Source organism: Diabrotica virgifera, chromosome 7, assembly GCF_917563875.1.
Source record: "Diabrotica virgifera virgifera chromosome 7, PGI_DIABVI_V3a".
Classification (NCBI taxonomy): domain Eukaryota; kingdom Metazoa; phylum Arthropoda; class Insecta; order Coleoptera; family Chrysomelidae; genus Diabrotica; species Diabrotica virgifera.
This window is the reverse complement of record NC_065449.1, coordinates 1,937,281-1,954,783: the sequence shown is the minus strand read 5'-3', so window position 1 is coordinate 1,954,783 and position 17,503 is coordinate 1,937,281. Positions and strand designations below refer to the sequence as shown.

General features: G+C 31.5%; 1 protein-coding gene across 2 annotated transcripts in view; it reads left to right on the top strand.

Annotated features, from left to right (window-relative positions):
* Window positions 1–17,503, top strand: part of LOC126888358 (guanine nucleotide-binding protein G(I)/G(S)/G(T) subunit beta-1) — a 77,947-nt gene that overhangs the window by 47,985 nt on the left and 12,459 nt on the right. For both annotated transcript variants that reach the window (XM_050656535.1, XM_050656536.1), the window contains 2 exons: window positions 9,585–9,921; window positions 14,324–14,635. In XM_050656535.1, the coding sequence (XP_050512492.1) occupies window positions 9,585–9,921; window positions 14,324–14,635 (649 nt within the window). The remainder of the gene's footprint in view (window positions 1–9,584; window positions 9,922–14,323; window positions 14,636–17,503) is intronic.

Sequence of the window (17,503 nt, the reverse complement as noted above, 5' to 3'; positions counted from 1 at the left end):
GCTACTGTAAGAGCCACTCCGCGACCCACCTGAAATCTGTCCGCGACCCACTGGTGGGTCGCGACCCACTGGTTGGGAAACGCTGGTCTATAATATAGAGTACATAAAAAAACAATTTGCTTACATCAAAACATACAGTAATGAGTGCGCTAATGTGTGGCAAAATAACGTAAAAGATGGAAAACATAATACGTTGTGAAATAAAGAGAGAGAAAACTAGTAGAGGTGGGAAATTATCAACAGAAACCTATAAATTTACATTATATTGATAGTTTCCCACCTTTAGACGTATCGGAGGAGTTTGGCAACTGCCACTTTTTATATTGCCAAACGGTCACAGGAGAATTTTATAAAATTGTGACAGTTTGGCCTGTGCATTTGACTCCGACGTCTAAAGGTAGGAAATTTTTCAATATACATAATGTAAATGTATAAGTTTCTATTGATAATTTCCCAACGCTACCAGTTTCATCTCTTTTTTGCGTTGTTTTGCCGATCATTAGTACACTCATCACTGTATTGCTCTGGGCTAATTAGCAAAATTCATGGAAAAGTTATTTACCAGCAATTTTATTGCTGGAATCGAATTATAAGATCCTATATATTAATAATATAGGTATGCAAAGTCCGCAGATAGTGTGCTACTTTTTTTTATAAACAAAATGGCGCCGACAAATCGTATTTTTTTCAATTATTGCTCTATAACTCCGAAGATTTTAACTTTACAACAAAAACACCCAAATAAAAATTCACCGCAATTAAATTCTGCATAGAGATATGTTTTTCACGATTTGATGCGACGAAAATTTTCCTCGGAAAATGAGGGTTTTCCTGACAAAAACTATAATTTTCAAATAAAGTTTTAGGTAAGTAATTATTAATCAATAATTAAATAACTTAGTGACATCAAAGATTTATTGGTATAGGTTGTAATTCCAGAAGCTGGTAAAAATTAAACGAATATTTTAGCAACAATTAAATTGTTAATTAACAATTTACGATCGCAATAATAACCAAAGTAATCATGATACATTGATCAAACTTATAAAGATTATAAAGATGAGATGCTTGTTTAACATTTTATCGACAAAATATAAATTTTTCTTTTTTTTTGCATAATCTTTAAATTTTGAAAAAAAAAAGTTATAATACGTTGGTCTAATTAGTAAAGTACAAAGAAAGGATATTTACCAGCAATTTTATTGCTTTAATCGAATTATTAGATCCTATATATTATTAATATAGGTATGCAAAGTCCACAGATAGTGTGCTACTTTTTTTATAAACAAAATGGCGCCGACAAATCGTATTTTTTTCAATTATTGCTCTCTAACTCCAAAGATTTTAACTTTACACCAAAAATACTCAAATAAAAATTCACCCCAATTTAATTTTACATAGAGACATGTTTTTCCCGATTTGCTCCGACGAAAATTTTCCTCGGAAAATGTGGGTTTTCCCAACAAAATCTCGAATTTTCAAATAAATTTTTTGGGCCAGTAATTATTTATCAATAATTATATAGCTTGGTGAAATAAAAGCTTTCTTGGTATAGATTATAAATTCAGAAGCCGGTTAAAATGAAACGAATATTTTAGCAACAATTCCATTGTTAATTAACAATTTACAGTCGCAATAACAACCAAAATAATCATGAGACATGATCAAACTTAGAAAGATTATAAAGGTGTGATGCCTATTTAATATTTTGTCGACAAAATATAAATTTTTCATTTTTTTGCATAATCTTTAAATGTTAAAAAAAATTGTTATAAACAAATTAACATTTCTTAGAAATTGTTTATTATATTCTAATTTTAAAAAATACTTAAAATGCGTATTTAATAGGTCTTGAAAATGAATGCTTTAAAAAATTTTTCCAACCATTTGCAAAAGAGTTAGGAAACAGCAAAATAAATATACGTTATCTCCATTGTTTATAATTTGTTTTAATTGTTTCAAAGCTTAAAAGTGAGTCTATGGTACAATCTAATTACTCACAAAGAATGTCAAAAATTAGTGCAATGGTTATATTTTAATCAAAGATTAAAAATACTTTTTTTGTAATTTTTAGCGCGAAAGTAGGCTTGATACAGAGCCGGAGATAAAATGTTCACTCGAAGCGACTGACACGCTTAAACTCGCGCGAGTTGTGTATGTGGGCGGGTAGCTACGGTACTGTATTATTCTACTTTCGCGCGTGTAAATTACAAAAAAATATATTTATAATCTTTAATTAAAATGTAACCATTAAGCTGATAATCGATATTGTTTTATAAATAATTAGCTTGTACTTTAAACTCACTTCTACGCTTTGAAATAATTAAAAAAAATTATTAACACCGTAGTAATCGTATGTTTACTTTGCTGTTTCATAACTTTTTTGCAAATGGTTGCAAAAAAGTTTTAAAGCATTCATTTTTAAGATATTTGAAATGCGCATTTTAGCTATTTTTTAAAATTATAATATAATAAAAACTTTCTGAGAAACGTTAATTTGTTTATAACTATTTTTTTAAACATTTAAAGATTATGCAAAAAAATAAAAAAATTATATTTTGTCAACAAAATGTTAAATAGGCATCTCATCTTTATAAGATTTCAAAGTTTAATCAGTGTATCATAATTATTTTGGTTATTATTGCGACCGTAAATTATTAATTAACAATTGAATTGTTGCTAAAATATTCGTTTAATTGTCACCAACTTCCGGAACTATAATCTAAACCAAAAAGGCTTTTAAGTCACCAGATTATTTAATTATTCGTAAATAATTCCTTATCTAAAACTTTATTTGAAAATTAAAGATTTTGTTGGGAAAACCCGCATTTTCCGAGGAAAATTTTCGTCGGAGCATATCGGGAAAAACACGTCTCTATGCAGAATTTAATCACGGTGAATTTTTATTTGAGTGTTTTTGTTGTAAAGTTAAAATCTTCGGAGTTCTAGAGCAATAATTGAAAAAAACACGATTTTCGGGCGCCATTTTGTTTATAAAAAAAGTAGCACACTATCTGAGGACATTGCATACCTATATTATTAATATATAGGATCTTATAATTCGATTCCAGCAATAAAATTGCTGGTAAATAACTTTTCCCAAAAATGGCCTATTCTCCGATATAATCAGCCCAGACTATATGCGGAATAAAAAATAACACCTCAACTGCAATTCAAAAAAATGCGCTATATGCCAGTCAATGGCAGCAAGAATAGGATATTACCTCCGAATTCTATCCTACTGCATAGATTTTAATGAAATTTTGGGCCTTTATTTATCTCCTAATTCAAAGTCTACCCTATACCAATGTGTGCTTTTATCTTGGGGGTGGTTCACACCCCTTCTTAGGGGTGGAAAATTTGTTGGTTAAAATTATTACGGAATTCGCTAGAGAACCTAATTCTAAGCAAAAACTGTTCTATAATTTTTTTTTAAAAACTCAATACTTTTTGAGATATTCGTGGTTGAAAATTGGCCATTTTCATTGAAACATAACACCTTTTCGAACGGTTTACCTTAAAAACTAGGCAGCTAACTAAAAAACCTATATAAAACATTTTTGAAGGTTATAAAAAAACAAAGACACGCTTGCCTTCATAAATCTTCTAGTTATAATACAACAAGAGATATGGTAGGTGAAAATAGTTTGTTTTTTTGTACATTCTCAAATTGGTGTATTCAATTTGAAATAACAGAGAAACGGTCGATTTTAGGTGTCTAATGCTACTAACGCTTTTTGCAGTGCTTGAAAAGACCTTTAAAATGAGCTATATTAAAGGTCCATTACATTAAAACTAAGCGAGATATGCTGCATACAAAATTGATAACTAATGTATTTTAAGAAAAAATGAGAAGTAATTTTAACCCTCATCCACCAAAATGTAAATTCATCGTTTTTCTTACACAATACCATTTATTATAGTGTTATATCTATGTTCAAAAAGTTGGACGGGCTTAAAATGAAGGGTTTTTGAAAAAAAAGATCAAATTATAGAGAGCATTTTTAAATTTTCTTAAAAATTTTCCTTTTTCTCCATGTAACTTGAAAATGATAAAAGATGCAGTAATGAAAAATAAAAAGGAAATTTTTATCTGAAAAAGCCCTACATTTTTGTGTTGTATCTTTTTTTCGTATCTCTTATCTTTTTCGAGTTACATGGAGGAAAAGGAAGATTTTTAAGAAATTTTTAAAATGCGCTCTATAATTTGATCTTATTTTTTTCAAAAACCATTTTAATCCAGTCCAACTTTTTTAACATAGAAATAACACTATAATAAAAAGTATTGTAGAAGGAAAACGATGTATTTAAATTCTGATGGATGAGGGGTTAAATATACTTCTCATTTCTTCTTAAAATACATTAGTCATCAACTTTTTTGCAGAATATCTCGCTAAGTTTGAACGTAATTGACATTTAGTATTGCTCATTTTAAAGGTCTTTTCAAGCACTACAAAAGTTATTAGTATCATTATACACCCAAAATCGACAGTTTATCTGTTATTTCAAGTTGAATACATCGACAGCATTCAGCAAAAAAAGAACAAACTCTTCTTACCTACCATATCCCTCTTTGTAATTTAACTAGAGGATTTATGAAGGAACGAATCTCTTTGTTTTTTTATGACCTACAGAAATATTTTATATAGTTTTTTTGTTAGATGCATAGTTTTTAAGGTATTCACAAAAATCCGTCCGAAAAGGTGTCATTTTTCAATGAAAATGGCCAATTTTCAACCACGAATAACTCAAAAAGTATTGAGTTTTCGAAAAAAAAAATTATAAAACAGTTTTTGCTTAAAATTAGGTTCTCTAGCTTCTTCCGTGGCTATTTTAACCAAAACATTTTTCACCCCCGCACCCCCAGGATAAAAGCGCACAGCGGCATAGGGTAGACTTTGTTTCTTGAGCTATTCCCTACTTACTGTGAAAATATTAAGTAAATCGATGTAATAGGATGGAATTCGGAGCCAAATACCCTCATTGATTGCCCTACTAGGCAGTTGGCTACTAACGTCTTATCGGATAGTTAGGTCGGGACGTGTGTAGAGCTGACCCCGACAAGGGTGGTCGGGTGGTCAGGTCGGGACGTGTGTGGCCCTTTTGTAAATTTGTATATTTTGTTTTTTAGTTAATCATCAGTAATATTTTTTTAGACGCATTTATTCCATCCGCGAGGATTTAATTTGGAATTTTTTTGTTCAGACCATAATGAAGTAAATAATTACACTTTTATAAAAAAGAGCTTTTTATAATATAGTCCTGTCGCCAGGGGGGGTACAACGGCCTCCTTAATTCAGATGGACTTACTCAAGTTTTTTTTATATATTTTGACCCGCAGAATACGAATTTTTTGGGTAACAGTTGATCCGGATGTCGATAAGATTGTTATAGACAAAGAACTTGAGGAATTACATAACAGCGATTTCTCGCAAAACAAAACATCTTTTTGTATTTTTTGGGTCATTTTAAGCAAAAAATATTACTACAAGTTTTTTCGTAGAATGCATAGTTTTCGAGATAACCGCGGTTGAACTTTAAAAAAATCGAAAAATTGTAAATTTTAAACCCGAATAACTTTTGATTAAAAAATAAAGTAGCAATTCTGCTCACCGCATTTGAAAGTTGAAGTCAAATTATATCGGTTTTGATTATTTGCATTGCTAAAAATTTATTATTTTATTGTTAAAGAAAGCTGTAAACTGTAGTAAACACCTAGTATGTGAGTGATGTTTTCTATGATTTCTCATTTAAAATCGAACGAGTAGGTAGAGTAGCTACAAGTGCAAGCGAGGCAGTTTCTACGTAGCATGCGTTAAAACGCATGTATTAGGCACGGGAAACCTATGTGTTTATAGATTAGTTTAACAATAAAAAAATTAATTTGTAGCAATGCAAATAATCAAAACCGATATAATTTGACTTAAACTTTCAAATGCGGTAAGCAGAATTGCTACTTTATTTTTTAATCAAAAGTTATTCGGGTTCAAAAATTGCAATTTTTCGATTTTTTGAAAGTTCAACCGCGGTTATCTCGAAAACTATGCATTCTACGAAAAAACTTGTAGGAATATTTTTTGCTTATAATGACCCAAAAAATACAAAAATATGTTTTGTTTTGCGAGAAATCACTGTTATGTAATTCCTCAAGTTCTTTGTCTATAACAATCTTATCGACATCCGGATCAACTGTTACCCAAAAAATTCGTATTCTACGGGTCAAAATATATAAAAAAAACTTGGGTAAGTCCATCTGAATTAAGGAGGCCGTTGTACCCCCCCTGGCGACAGGACTAATACCACGTTTTTATTATTTATAGAACACAATATAATATGAACTATTTTGTTGTTTCAATTCCCATGTCATGAAAGAATTTTGTTATCGATTTTAATCTCATATAAATCAAAGAAAATGTTTTACACATAATTTTAAGGGAAATATTTAGCCCAGTAAATGAACGGGAAATACGGCGATACCGTGTAATTTTCAGGGGCAACTCCGAATTGCATGAAAATTTGAATATAGGTTCTACTTACCCTCCACTTCAAAGTTGAAATTGTGCCGTTGGTTGCTTTTACTTGGGGGGTGACAGTCACCCCTTCTCGAGGGTGAAAAAACATATTCAAGATAAGACCGGAAATGGATAAATTGACTGATTTTAAGCAACTTTTGTTCTATAGAGTTTTTTATGTAAGTCAATACTTTTCGAATTATTTTCGATTGAAAATGTTTATTTTTCGACACAAAAACTACGTTTTCGGACGGTTTTTCGCAAATGACTCAAAAAGTAAAAGTGTTTAAAAAAGCTTTATTAGAATTGTTCATAAAAGTTTCTAGCAATAAAAATAAGCGACTTACGCTCAAAATAAAGTTGGCCCTCTTTTTTTTTGTAAAAAAAAATCATGCAAATCTCCCCGTGTTTAGCTCCTCAAATGAAATTAATCGCTACCGCTTTACAAACAATTTACTTATCTGTATTATTTACTTATCTGTTTTTTATATGATCTGTCAGTCTCACTGGTTTAAAGTGCTTATTTTTGAAAGGGTTATAGTTAAAAAAGCTTGAACGGGTCACTAATCACGAGTGTATGCAAATTTTGAACAGCCATATCTTAACCAATTTTTGTCTTGCGAAAAAATAAAATGAAACTAGCATATTTATAATAACAAAACCTATATTTTTTTACTCTAAGATTTTTCTTATCACTAATACTTTTTAAGTTATTTTGAAAAAAAGAAATTTTTAGAAAATTTTGTTTTACTATACAACCAAAATTTTTTTCAGAAATAAGCACGTCAAGCCAATCAAACTTACAGATCATATAAACAATTTACATACAGTTAAAATAAATTGTAAAGCGGTAACGATTAATTTTATTTAGGGTGCTAAATAGAGGGAGGTTTTCACAATTTTTTTACCAAAAAAAAGGGGCCAACTTTTTTTTTCAGTGTAACTCTTTTATTTTTGGTGCTAGAAACTTTTGTAAAAAACAAATATAAATATTTTTTTAGGTACTTTAAAAATGTTAGTAAGCCTTTCCCGAAAAGTGCTTAATTTTTCGGTGATTTCGCGTTGACTTATTCGATTTGGAATTAGATGAATAAGAACGTATTTTTCATAAGCTACAACTTTGCTTTTTCTCAATTTATATACTTTACTGATACACCAGTTTTTTTTGTTTTTTTATAAGCTACACTTTTGCTTAGAATATTTTTTTCGATAAAATATTTACTTTTTGAGTTATTTGCGAAAAACGGTCTGAAACCGTAGTTTTTTTGTCAAACAAAAATCAACAATTTCAATTGCGAATAACGCGAAAAGTGTCAACTTAGGTAAAAAACTTTATAGAACTAAAGTTACTTATAATCGGTCAATTTATCCATTTCCGGGCTTATTTTAAACACGCATTTTTCACCCCCTAAGAAGGGGTGACTGTCACCCCCCAAGTAAAAGCAACCAATGGGACAAATTCAACTTTGAAGTGTAGGGTAAGTAGAACCTAAATCCAAATTTTCATGCAATTCGGAGTTGCCCCTGAAAATTACACTCCAAAACGGTCATTTATTGGGCTAATTAGAAATTATTTATTCATCAAACTTGTAGTATTAACTACATGTATGACGCATCATACTCTTATTAGACCCGTCGGACGGACGGACAGACAGACAACTTTGGGCTTTTGGCTGTAGCATTTCTGAAATGCTAATAAACTCATTTTGGCGCGTTTACAATGTTTTCTTGTCGCCATATTTGAAAATGTATGGAGAATAAAATATTACATAAATTCACAGGCTCAACAATGGTTGTCAACTATATTTCTTATCTTCTTTTTCTGCTCCTGAACATTACACTTTCACTGATTACTTTTATATATTTAAACTGCACCTTCTGACACAAGAACTTAGAATTTTTTATGTAAACAAACTAGCGAGGCAATGTTAAATATTTAGTAGCAGTTACAAATGAATAAAAAATAACGCCATCTACTGAAAAAACAAGTAGGGACATCTTTTGAAAAAAAATGAGAACTAATTTTACCATATAAAATTTAAAATGGCTTTTTTTTGAAAAATGGCTTTGGCAGAGCCAATTAGCCAGACTTGTTTCTGATTGATTGCAGATCCATAGTCATACATTTCTTATAACATAAGTACATTCTACAATTTTATTTTTATAGATACATTGGTACATTGTGTAGCTTTTTTTTATTTTGTTTTTTTTTTTAATTATTTTACTGTGTTTTTTTTAATATATATTTTATTTTGTGCGAAACACTTTTTTTTACTTCTTTTTTTTCTATTCTTTTTTATTTTTGTTCCTTTTTTTTCCTTTTTTTTTTGTTTATTATTTTTTTTATTATTTTATTTTGTGTTTTTTTTAATATTTTTTTTTTTTATTTTTTCAAACCACATTAACAAATTATGCCTATTATATTACGTTTACAACTTGTATTTACATAATTTAACATGTTTATGAAGAATTTCCATATCATTTGTAAATATTAAAGTATTTAGGTTTATTGGGAAAAAACATTTTAAATCTTTTAATTCCTTATAAAGGTCGTTTATGTTATTTATGTTTAAATGACATTCTAATATGACATGTGTTAGATCTCCGATTTTGCCACAAGTACAATTGGGAGTATCTGCCAAGCCGATTCTATGCATGTAAGATGGCGTAAGAGCATGATTGGCTCTCAACCGATTAATGGTCTTTATAAAATGTCTGTTATATTCTGTGTAAAACTTTTTTTTTTGAGAATATCCTAGGGTTACAATGAGCAAAATTTGAGCCAGTATTACTTGAGCCTTAAAATTCCAAATAAAACTCAATGCATCCATTCCATGTAAAAGCTGTTGAATATTGCATTGTCATCTAGTTCTGAGCTATTCTGAAAATTTCAGATCTGTAGCTAGTCGGGAAATATGTTTAAAATCGATTAGGTACAAGATTTTTCCCGGACAAAATGGCAAAGAACAAGTGAAGTATATAAAAACGTGGTAATTGGTGTAAATATTGTTGTTTTTGGTTGTTTTGATTGTTTGATTGATTTGAAATTTCATTGGTACAATAATTTTTTAGGTACATGCAATCCCCCTCAGATCATCATGGGTGATGACATGTGCTTATGCACCATCTGGAAATTTTGTCGCCTGTGGAGGTTTAGATAATATATGCTCTATCTATAGCCTAAAGACTAGAGAAGGCAATGTTCGGGTCAGCCGAGAATTGCCCGGTCATACTGGTTATCTATCTTGCTGTCGTTTCCTCGATGACAACCAAATCGTGACTAGTTCAGGAGATATGTCTTGTGCCCTATGGGATATTGAGACTGGGCAGCAAGTCGCCTCTTTCTTAGGACACACAGGAGATGTAATGTCTCTTTCCTTGTCACCTGACATGCGTACATTTGTATCAGGTAAGTCAACAGATTTCCCTTAGATAGTTTAGTTATCAATAGATTTTTTCTATATATTGAAAAATAGTATACTTTTTCTAATACTCACCCCTTACCCCATGAAAAGAGTATTAGCGCGACGATGGGAGTCCCTTATACAATATGTAAATTTTTTCAATTGAAATAAAACAAGGGGTCAGACAGGGTTCTGTGCTATCACTGATACTGTTAACTAAACGTCTACTCAGAGGTAATATTTACCACACTCTTCAGAAGTTATCAGGATAAACGGACAAAGTAAATAACATCCGCACTGCAGCTGAGACGGTTTTAATGGCTGATTCGGACCATAGTCACCAGATACCATTAAATAGGGTCACTGAGAGTTGTGAAATAGTGGGGATGAAGCTCAAAACTGTGAAAACCATATGAAAATATCAAAAGGACAAAAATTTCTTTTATATTTGAACCACCAACAGCTTGAATGAGTAGACCAATACAAATATTTTGGATGCTGGTTCAACTATCAACTTGATACTATTGTATGAAACGGAGGCCTGGACACTCAACATAACACTGATGAATAAGTTATAAGCCTTTGATCTCTGGCTTTATAGAAGAATCTTGGACAACCCACACCACCAACGAAAATGTTCTGAGGAGATTAGGTACAGTTAGGGAACTGCTAGAAATCATTAAAGTCAGAAAAGTTAGCTACCTGAGAGAAACGAATGAGAAACGAAAAGTACCGCCTCGCGCAACTGATAATGCAGGGTAAGATTGAAGGGAAACCGGGTCTCGGTAGGCGTCAGATTTCGTGGCTTAGAAATATCGGAAACTGGACCGGCCTTGATTCAACATCTTTGTCTAGAGTCGCATTGGACAGAAGATTTGTCAGTGTACCCGCTAACCTCCACAAGGAGATCACAAGAAGAAGGGAAATCTATAAAAACAAATAATAAAATTACTTTATTCAATAATTTTAAGAATATTTAAATTTTAAAAACACACACTGGCTTTTTATTTTAATGTAGGACACTAATAAAATATTTCAATGTAAGGCACTGTCTTTATATTTTAAGAGGTCGCATCAGCATGTCATCAATACTACTTAGGGAGATAGTATCACAGCATTTTTCGAAAGTTCTGCAAAACTTTGGCAACAGTGCGTCGGAAGTATTTGACAATGGCTCAATATTCTGATAATATATTCATAGGACTTCAAGTGAACTTAATTCGGCACGAATTGGGCCCAAATGTAGCTGGAGGTTCGTTCCATTTTGGTTGGCCCACGTCCGGGGGCCCTAGGTCAATTCTGAGAGCAGATTCGGAATCGGAAGACCCCAATTACTAACCTTGCAAAATTTTATCCACTTCGGACTACTTTTAGTAATTTTCTTCGGTTTTTTACCAAGACCAAGGATTCATAACAATCGTCCGAAGTACATGAAACCATGCAGGATCAGTAAAAGTCGTCCGAAGTACATGAAATTCGGCATAGTTAGTAATTGGAGCCTTCTGATTCCGAATCCGGTCTTAGAATGATCCTACGTCCCCGGAAGTGGACTAAATTCGGCACGAATTAGGCCCAAATGTAGCTGGAGGTTCGTTCCACTTTGGTTGGCCCACGTCCGGGGGCCCTAGGTCAATTCTGAGAGCAGATGATTCTAAATGAAAGTAATAGAAAACAATTTGATTATTACTAAATAAAAAAAATTAAACAAAATAGGTGAAAATTCTGTTAAAAGCTTGTAATTTGATTTTTTATTTCAATTTAAAATTCATATTTTAAACTATTGATATGTCTAGAATAAAAAATTCTCCTAAAACTTTATAAATACTCGCATTAGAATTCGAAATGTCTTTACATAAAATATACTTACTTACCTATAACATCCAAAATTAATAATAATTTATTTTTTCAAATAATCAGACAACTTAGTTCTATTACACAAAAATATAATAAATTAACTATAAACAAACACTACTTCCTTATGGATCAACACTAACGAATTCCAATATCTTAAGAAAATAATACACTACTGCACTGAACAGATAGCAATACAAATAACAGAACAGATAAGAGAATCTATTACACCAAGGGCCTCTTTCAGTGCTGGGTTAACCTATTTATTTTTTGGTCACCGAAATATTCATGGTTAATCAGTTTTTCAGTAATAGGTTAGAGCTTAAACTCGTTTAAGTTAACCACGATTTTAACCGATCCTCGTTAGATGGTTTAACTCCGAATTTTGCGGTTACGCTTGCGCATTGGTGCAGTGAATGAATCATGTTTATTTTTTTTGAGTACCTGCCTGACAGAAGGGATAAGTTGGGTTATGTTATTTTCTTTCATCGCGGGAAGTATTCTAATACCTCCTTATTATTATTGAAATTATAAATTATTATCGTTATTATATAGGAAGGAATTATAAGGAAATATATTTAAATATAACTGTAACAGGTACCTATGTTTACACTTACTGTACATAACAGGATTTAATGCATGATTCCTAGTAATATTTTAAAAAGATTATTTTATATTTGTCTACACAGCAAAATACTTAATTATTTACCAAAGAGTCTGACTTCTTATTTCCTGGTCAATTTGTTCAAATAGTGATAAGACCGTGGTCTTTGACAAACAAAATCGGAAGAAAAGTCTAAATCGTCCCAGTAATTCTAATTCTATTCTGTTATGAAACCGAGGTAGACTTTATGAACTAAACAAAGATTCCGAACTTGATATTGCATTGCATTAATCATTTTTTTAATTTGGTTATGAAATTGTCATTTATTTTTCTGTCAAATTGATCATTATTTCTCGAATTGCACATGCGCACGTACAGTTATACTGCTGCCAACACAAGAAAAAAAGTGGTTAGCTAACCGAGATTTTCTTAACTTGATTTAAAGCACTGAAAAACGCTGTCAGGGTTAAAATACTGGTTAAAATTTAAACTAGGTTAGCTAACCAAAATTTTAACCACTCACTGAAAAACAGGGCCTTAGGGCCGGTTTTTCAGTGCTGGGTTAACCTATTTATTTTTGGTCACCGAAATATTCATGTTTAATCAGTTTTTCAGTGCTAGGTTAGAGCTTAAACTCGTTTAAGTTAACCACGATTTTAACCGATCCTCGTTAGATGGTTTAACTCCGAATTTTGCGGTTACGTTTGCGCATTGGTGCAGTGAATGCATCATGTTTATTTTTTTGAGTACCTGCCTGACAGAAGGGATTAGTTGGGTTATGTTACTTTCTTTCATCGCGGGAAGTATTCTAATACCTCCTTATTATTATAAGGAAATTATTATTATTGAAATTATAAATTATTATCGTCATTATAAAGGAAGAAATTATAAGGAAATATATTTAAATATAACTGTAACAGGTACCTATGTTTACACTTACTGTAACAGGATTTAATGCATGATTCCTAGTAATATTTTAAAAAGATTATTTTATATTTGTCTACACAGCAAAATACTTAATTATTTACCAAAGTGTCTGACTTCTTATTTCCTGGTCAATCTGTTCAAATAGTGATAAGACCGTGGTCTTTGACAAACAAAATCGGGAAAAAAGTCTAAATCGTCCCAGTAATTCTAATTCTCTTCTGTTATGAAACCGAGGTAGACGTTATGAACTAAACAAGGATTCCGAACTTGATATTGCATTGCATTAATCATTTTTTAAATTTGGTTATGAAATTGTGTTTTATTAATTTTTCTGTCAAATTGATCATTATTTCTCGATTTGCACATGCGCACGTACAGTTATACTGCTGCCAACACAAGAAAAAAAGTGGTTAGCTAACCGAGATTTTCTTAACTTGATTTAAAGCACTGAAAAACGCTATGAGGGTTAAAATATTAGTTAAATAATATTAGTTAAAATATTAGTTAATATAGTTAAAATTTAAACTAGGTTAGCTAACCAAAATTTTAACCGCTCACTGAAAAACAAGGCCTTAGAAAGCCGGCGCAGGTTTGTCAAAATGACAGTGACTATTTCTCTATGTTGCCTAATCAGTTATTAGTTATAATATTTTCGATTTCTTGTTATAGGTAATCAATTTTAGTAGTTCCAATGTGATACAAAACTAGGCATGGAATTAAAAAGTTTATTTGAAGAAAGTGTATTTGTTGTTTTTCTTAATGGTGGTACAGGCTCGTTTTTGTAATATTTTATTTAATTATAGGGTAATTTCCACATACTAACATATTTCCAGATACCAACTTTGGCTCTGCACCGCCATTCTTTACTACATTACGAATATGTGTGCCAAATATCTCAACAAAATATTTAAAAATAAAGATGCATTCTTGGAACGCGTTTTCTGTTTTGTTGGCGCACTGATGTGACCTCTTAATAATTTAGAAAAAAAAATGAAAATATGTAGCTTAATCATTTTGACTTTTAGGAGCATGTGATGCTTCTGCGAAGCTGTGGGATATTCGAGAAGGTTTGTGCAAACAGACATTCCCCGGTCACGAGTCAGACATCAACGCTGTTACGTTCTTCCCCAACGGTTTCGCCTTTGCCACAGGTAGCGACGATGCTACATGCAGACTGTTCGACATCAGGGCGGACCAAGAATTGGCTATGTATAGCCACGATAACATCATTTGCGGCATCACTAGCGTCGCTTTTAGCAAATCTGGTAGATTACTTCTAGCTGGATATGACGATTTCAATTGTAATGTGTGGGACTCTATGAAAACAGAAAGAGCAGGTAAGAAAATTACATTAAAAGCTACATAGATAGTACATATCCTATTCAATAAAACTAACCAAATAAAAGAAGAAAATATATATTTTTGTTTTCACAAAATATTTTCTAGTAATTAATGAATATTAGGTTTGTTCCAACTTGATGTTTTGTAGTGTGCTTGAATCATGCGTGTATTGGGACATGAACGATGAATTGCGCATCTTCAGTTCTGAATAATTTTGGAATTGGATACCAGTTGGATCGCTTGTAACGCTCGTCAATGGTTAAATCACTATCGCCTTCGATATCACCCATTTTGTAAAATTGATAGCAGCCGTTGTCGTAATTTAAAATTAGTTAAAATTTCGATATTTACAGCAACTCGGATATTTTAGAATATATTTATCTCAACATAACCTACAAACTGAAATTGTTTGTTTTGCGCATGTCAAAACTACCAGTTCTTCAAAAATTCGTGAATTGATTTGACCGTACATGAACGGTTCCAGAATTAATAATTTTCTAGTTGGAACATATTGTGGATGATTCTGTGTATCATACAAATCTAGTTGGAACGCGTAGAATGTAGTGCGCATGCGTTGAACGGTTACTGCATGGTTTTGTATCGAGTTAAAACAAACCTATTATAATTTCTGATCAGGTTGATGTATTTCATCGACAGTAGGGATGCGCACGATATATCGATGATTTAAAAACATCGATATTCTGCTTTCGATAATCGATTTTTACATCGATTTTTTTTGTTTCGATAATATCGGCGAACATCGATATTTATGTCGATGTTTTTACCGATGTTTTTGGAAAATTTTTGTACATTTTCACTGATCTTATTTTAATGTTTGATCTTATTTATAGGTAAATAGGTAACAACATATAATCGTTCATTTGTTTTATTTATATTTTACAAATACAAACACAAACATATTTAATGTTATTTGTCAAAATAGAAGATTCGACATGTCACCTGTATTTGTACTTTATTAAAGGCAGTGGATAGGTAGCCGGTACCGGTGACTTCCTCCGTAGCCGGTAGTTGGCTTTTATTGGCTAAGCAATTAAGTGGGCGGAACTACCGGTCAATGAGTTGGTTACCGGCATGATACTAAGTATAAATAAAGAGATAGTATTTTCCCGTAGCTCAAATACGTCCGAGTTCGCGCAATGATTACGTAACTGGAGACCGGAAGTTGAATTTGAATTCTTGTTAAAGTTAAATGGGATTTGTATGCATTATGTGATGAAATTATTCAATTAGCAAAATAACATTAAACTTCAATGTATTCGAAAAGAATTTAGTGTCGAGATTCGACTCAAAATAACTGTCAAAGATAAAATATAAAATACAACCGCGAACAATTCAAAGTAATCGGACATTACCAATGATTACGAACCATTACGAACTTGCCGGTCTCCAGTTACGTCACGACTTCCGGATGTGCAATATATTATCTTGTTATTTATAGTATCATGGTTACCGGTACAGGTAAATAATACATTAGGAAATGATGTATTACCATGTGTATTACTTACGAAAATTATACAAAATAGCTGCATTTACATTATACATTTTCAATGATTGTGCGAAATAAGTGCATTTTATTTTAAATAATTATTTTCAAGCAGAGTGCATTTTTATGAAACAGTAATAAAACAGATCACAGTAATTAACTCAAAGAGCAAGTAAAACTTTATTAAAAAAATTAAAAAGTAACGATAGTTGTGATTATTATTGTAGCCCTGATTATTATTGTAATTTTCCTGATTGATGCAGTGCTGAAGGCAAAGCTCTGCTTTTCTGCATGAACAATATCCTGTATAGATTTCCATGTTTCACAAGTTACCATAGTTTTAAAATTGATACCGAAACAAGATTAGAAACTATTTGTTTTTTAAATTCAACTTGATCGGATAGGCTTTCATTTTCTTTTTTTTTTGTAAACCAATTCCGGTTACATCCTTGTCCTTTTGGTCTTTCAACCTTTAATTCAATTCTATAATGCTTTAAACTTTAAACAAAAACAAACACAGGTAGGGATGCGCACGATATATCGATGATTTAAAAACATCGATATTCTGCTTTCGATAATCGATTTTTACATCGATTTTTTTGTTGCGATAATATCGGCGAACATCGATATTTATGTCGATGTTTTTAGCGATGTTTTGGAAAATTTTTGTACATTTTCACTGATCCTGTTTTAATGTTTGATATATAACAACATAGAATCGTACATTTGTTTTATTTATATTTTACAAATACAAACACAAACATATTTAATGTTATTTGTCAAAATAGAAGATTCGACATGTCACATGCACATTAGGGTGGGCCGAAAAAACTTTTTTTTTTATTTTAAAAGACGCTATAGCAAAAAAGGTGCGTTTTTATGTAAAAAAAATAATTAACAAAAAATTTACGTAAAAAAAAACTTTTTAGCCGGGCCCAGGGGCCCTTCAAGGGGCTATTTTTTTAATATTATTTTTTTTAGGGGCGCTACTGAAAAAAACCATTGTTTTAACCTCCTTATTACCCAAAAAAAATATACAAAAAAAAATATTTTAAGCCGGGCCCATGACGAATTTTCTAAGCTGATAATATCAGTCCGCCCTCTAATATGATCTGCCTATTATTTTAAGGTCGTTGAACTATGCGTAGTCGGACCAACGCCTTTGGTTTAAGTTTAATTTAGTTCCCTGCGAGTCTTTGTCTAATGCGGACTGTTGTTGCGGAGTGCAAATCGTTTAAAAGTAGTTGTTTTGACTGTTTTTGTGGACTTTTAGTTGTTTTTTGTACGTTTTTAGTGTTTTTGTGGACATATAAATTCTAATTGTGATTAGAACGTGACATAAAGTTATAATGCCAAACAC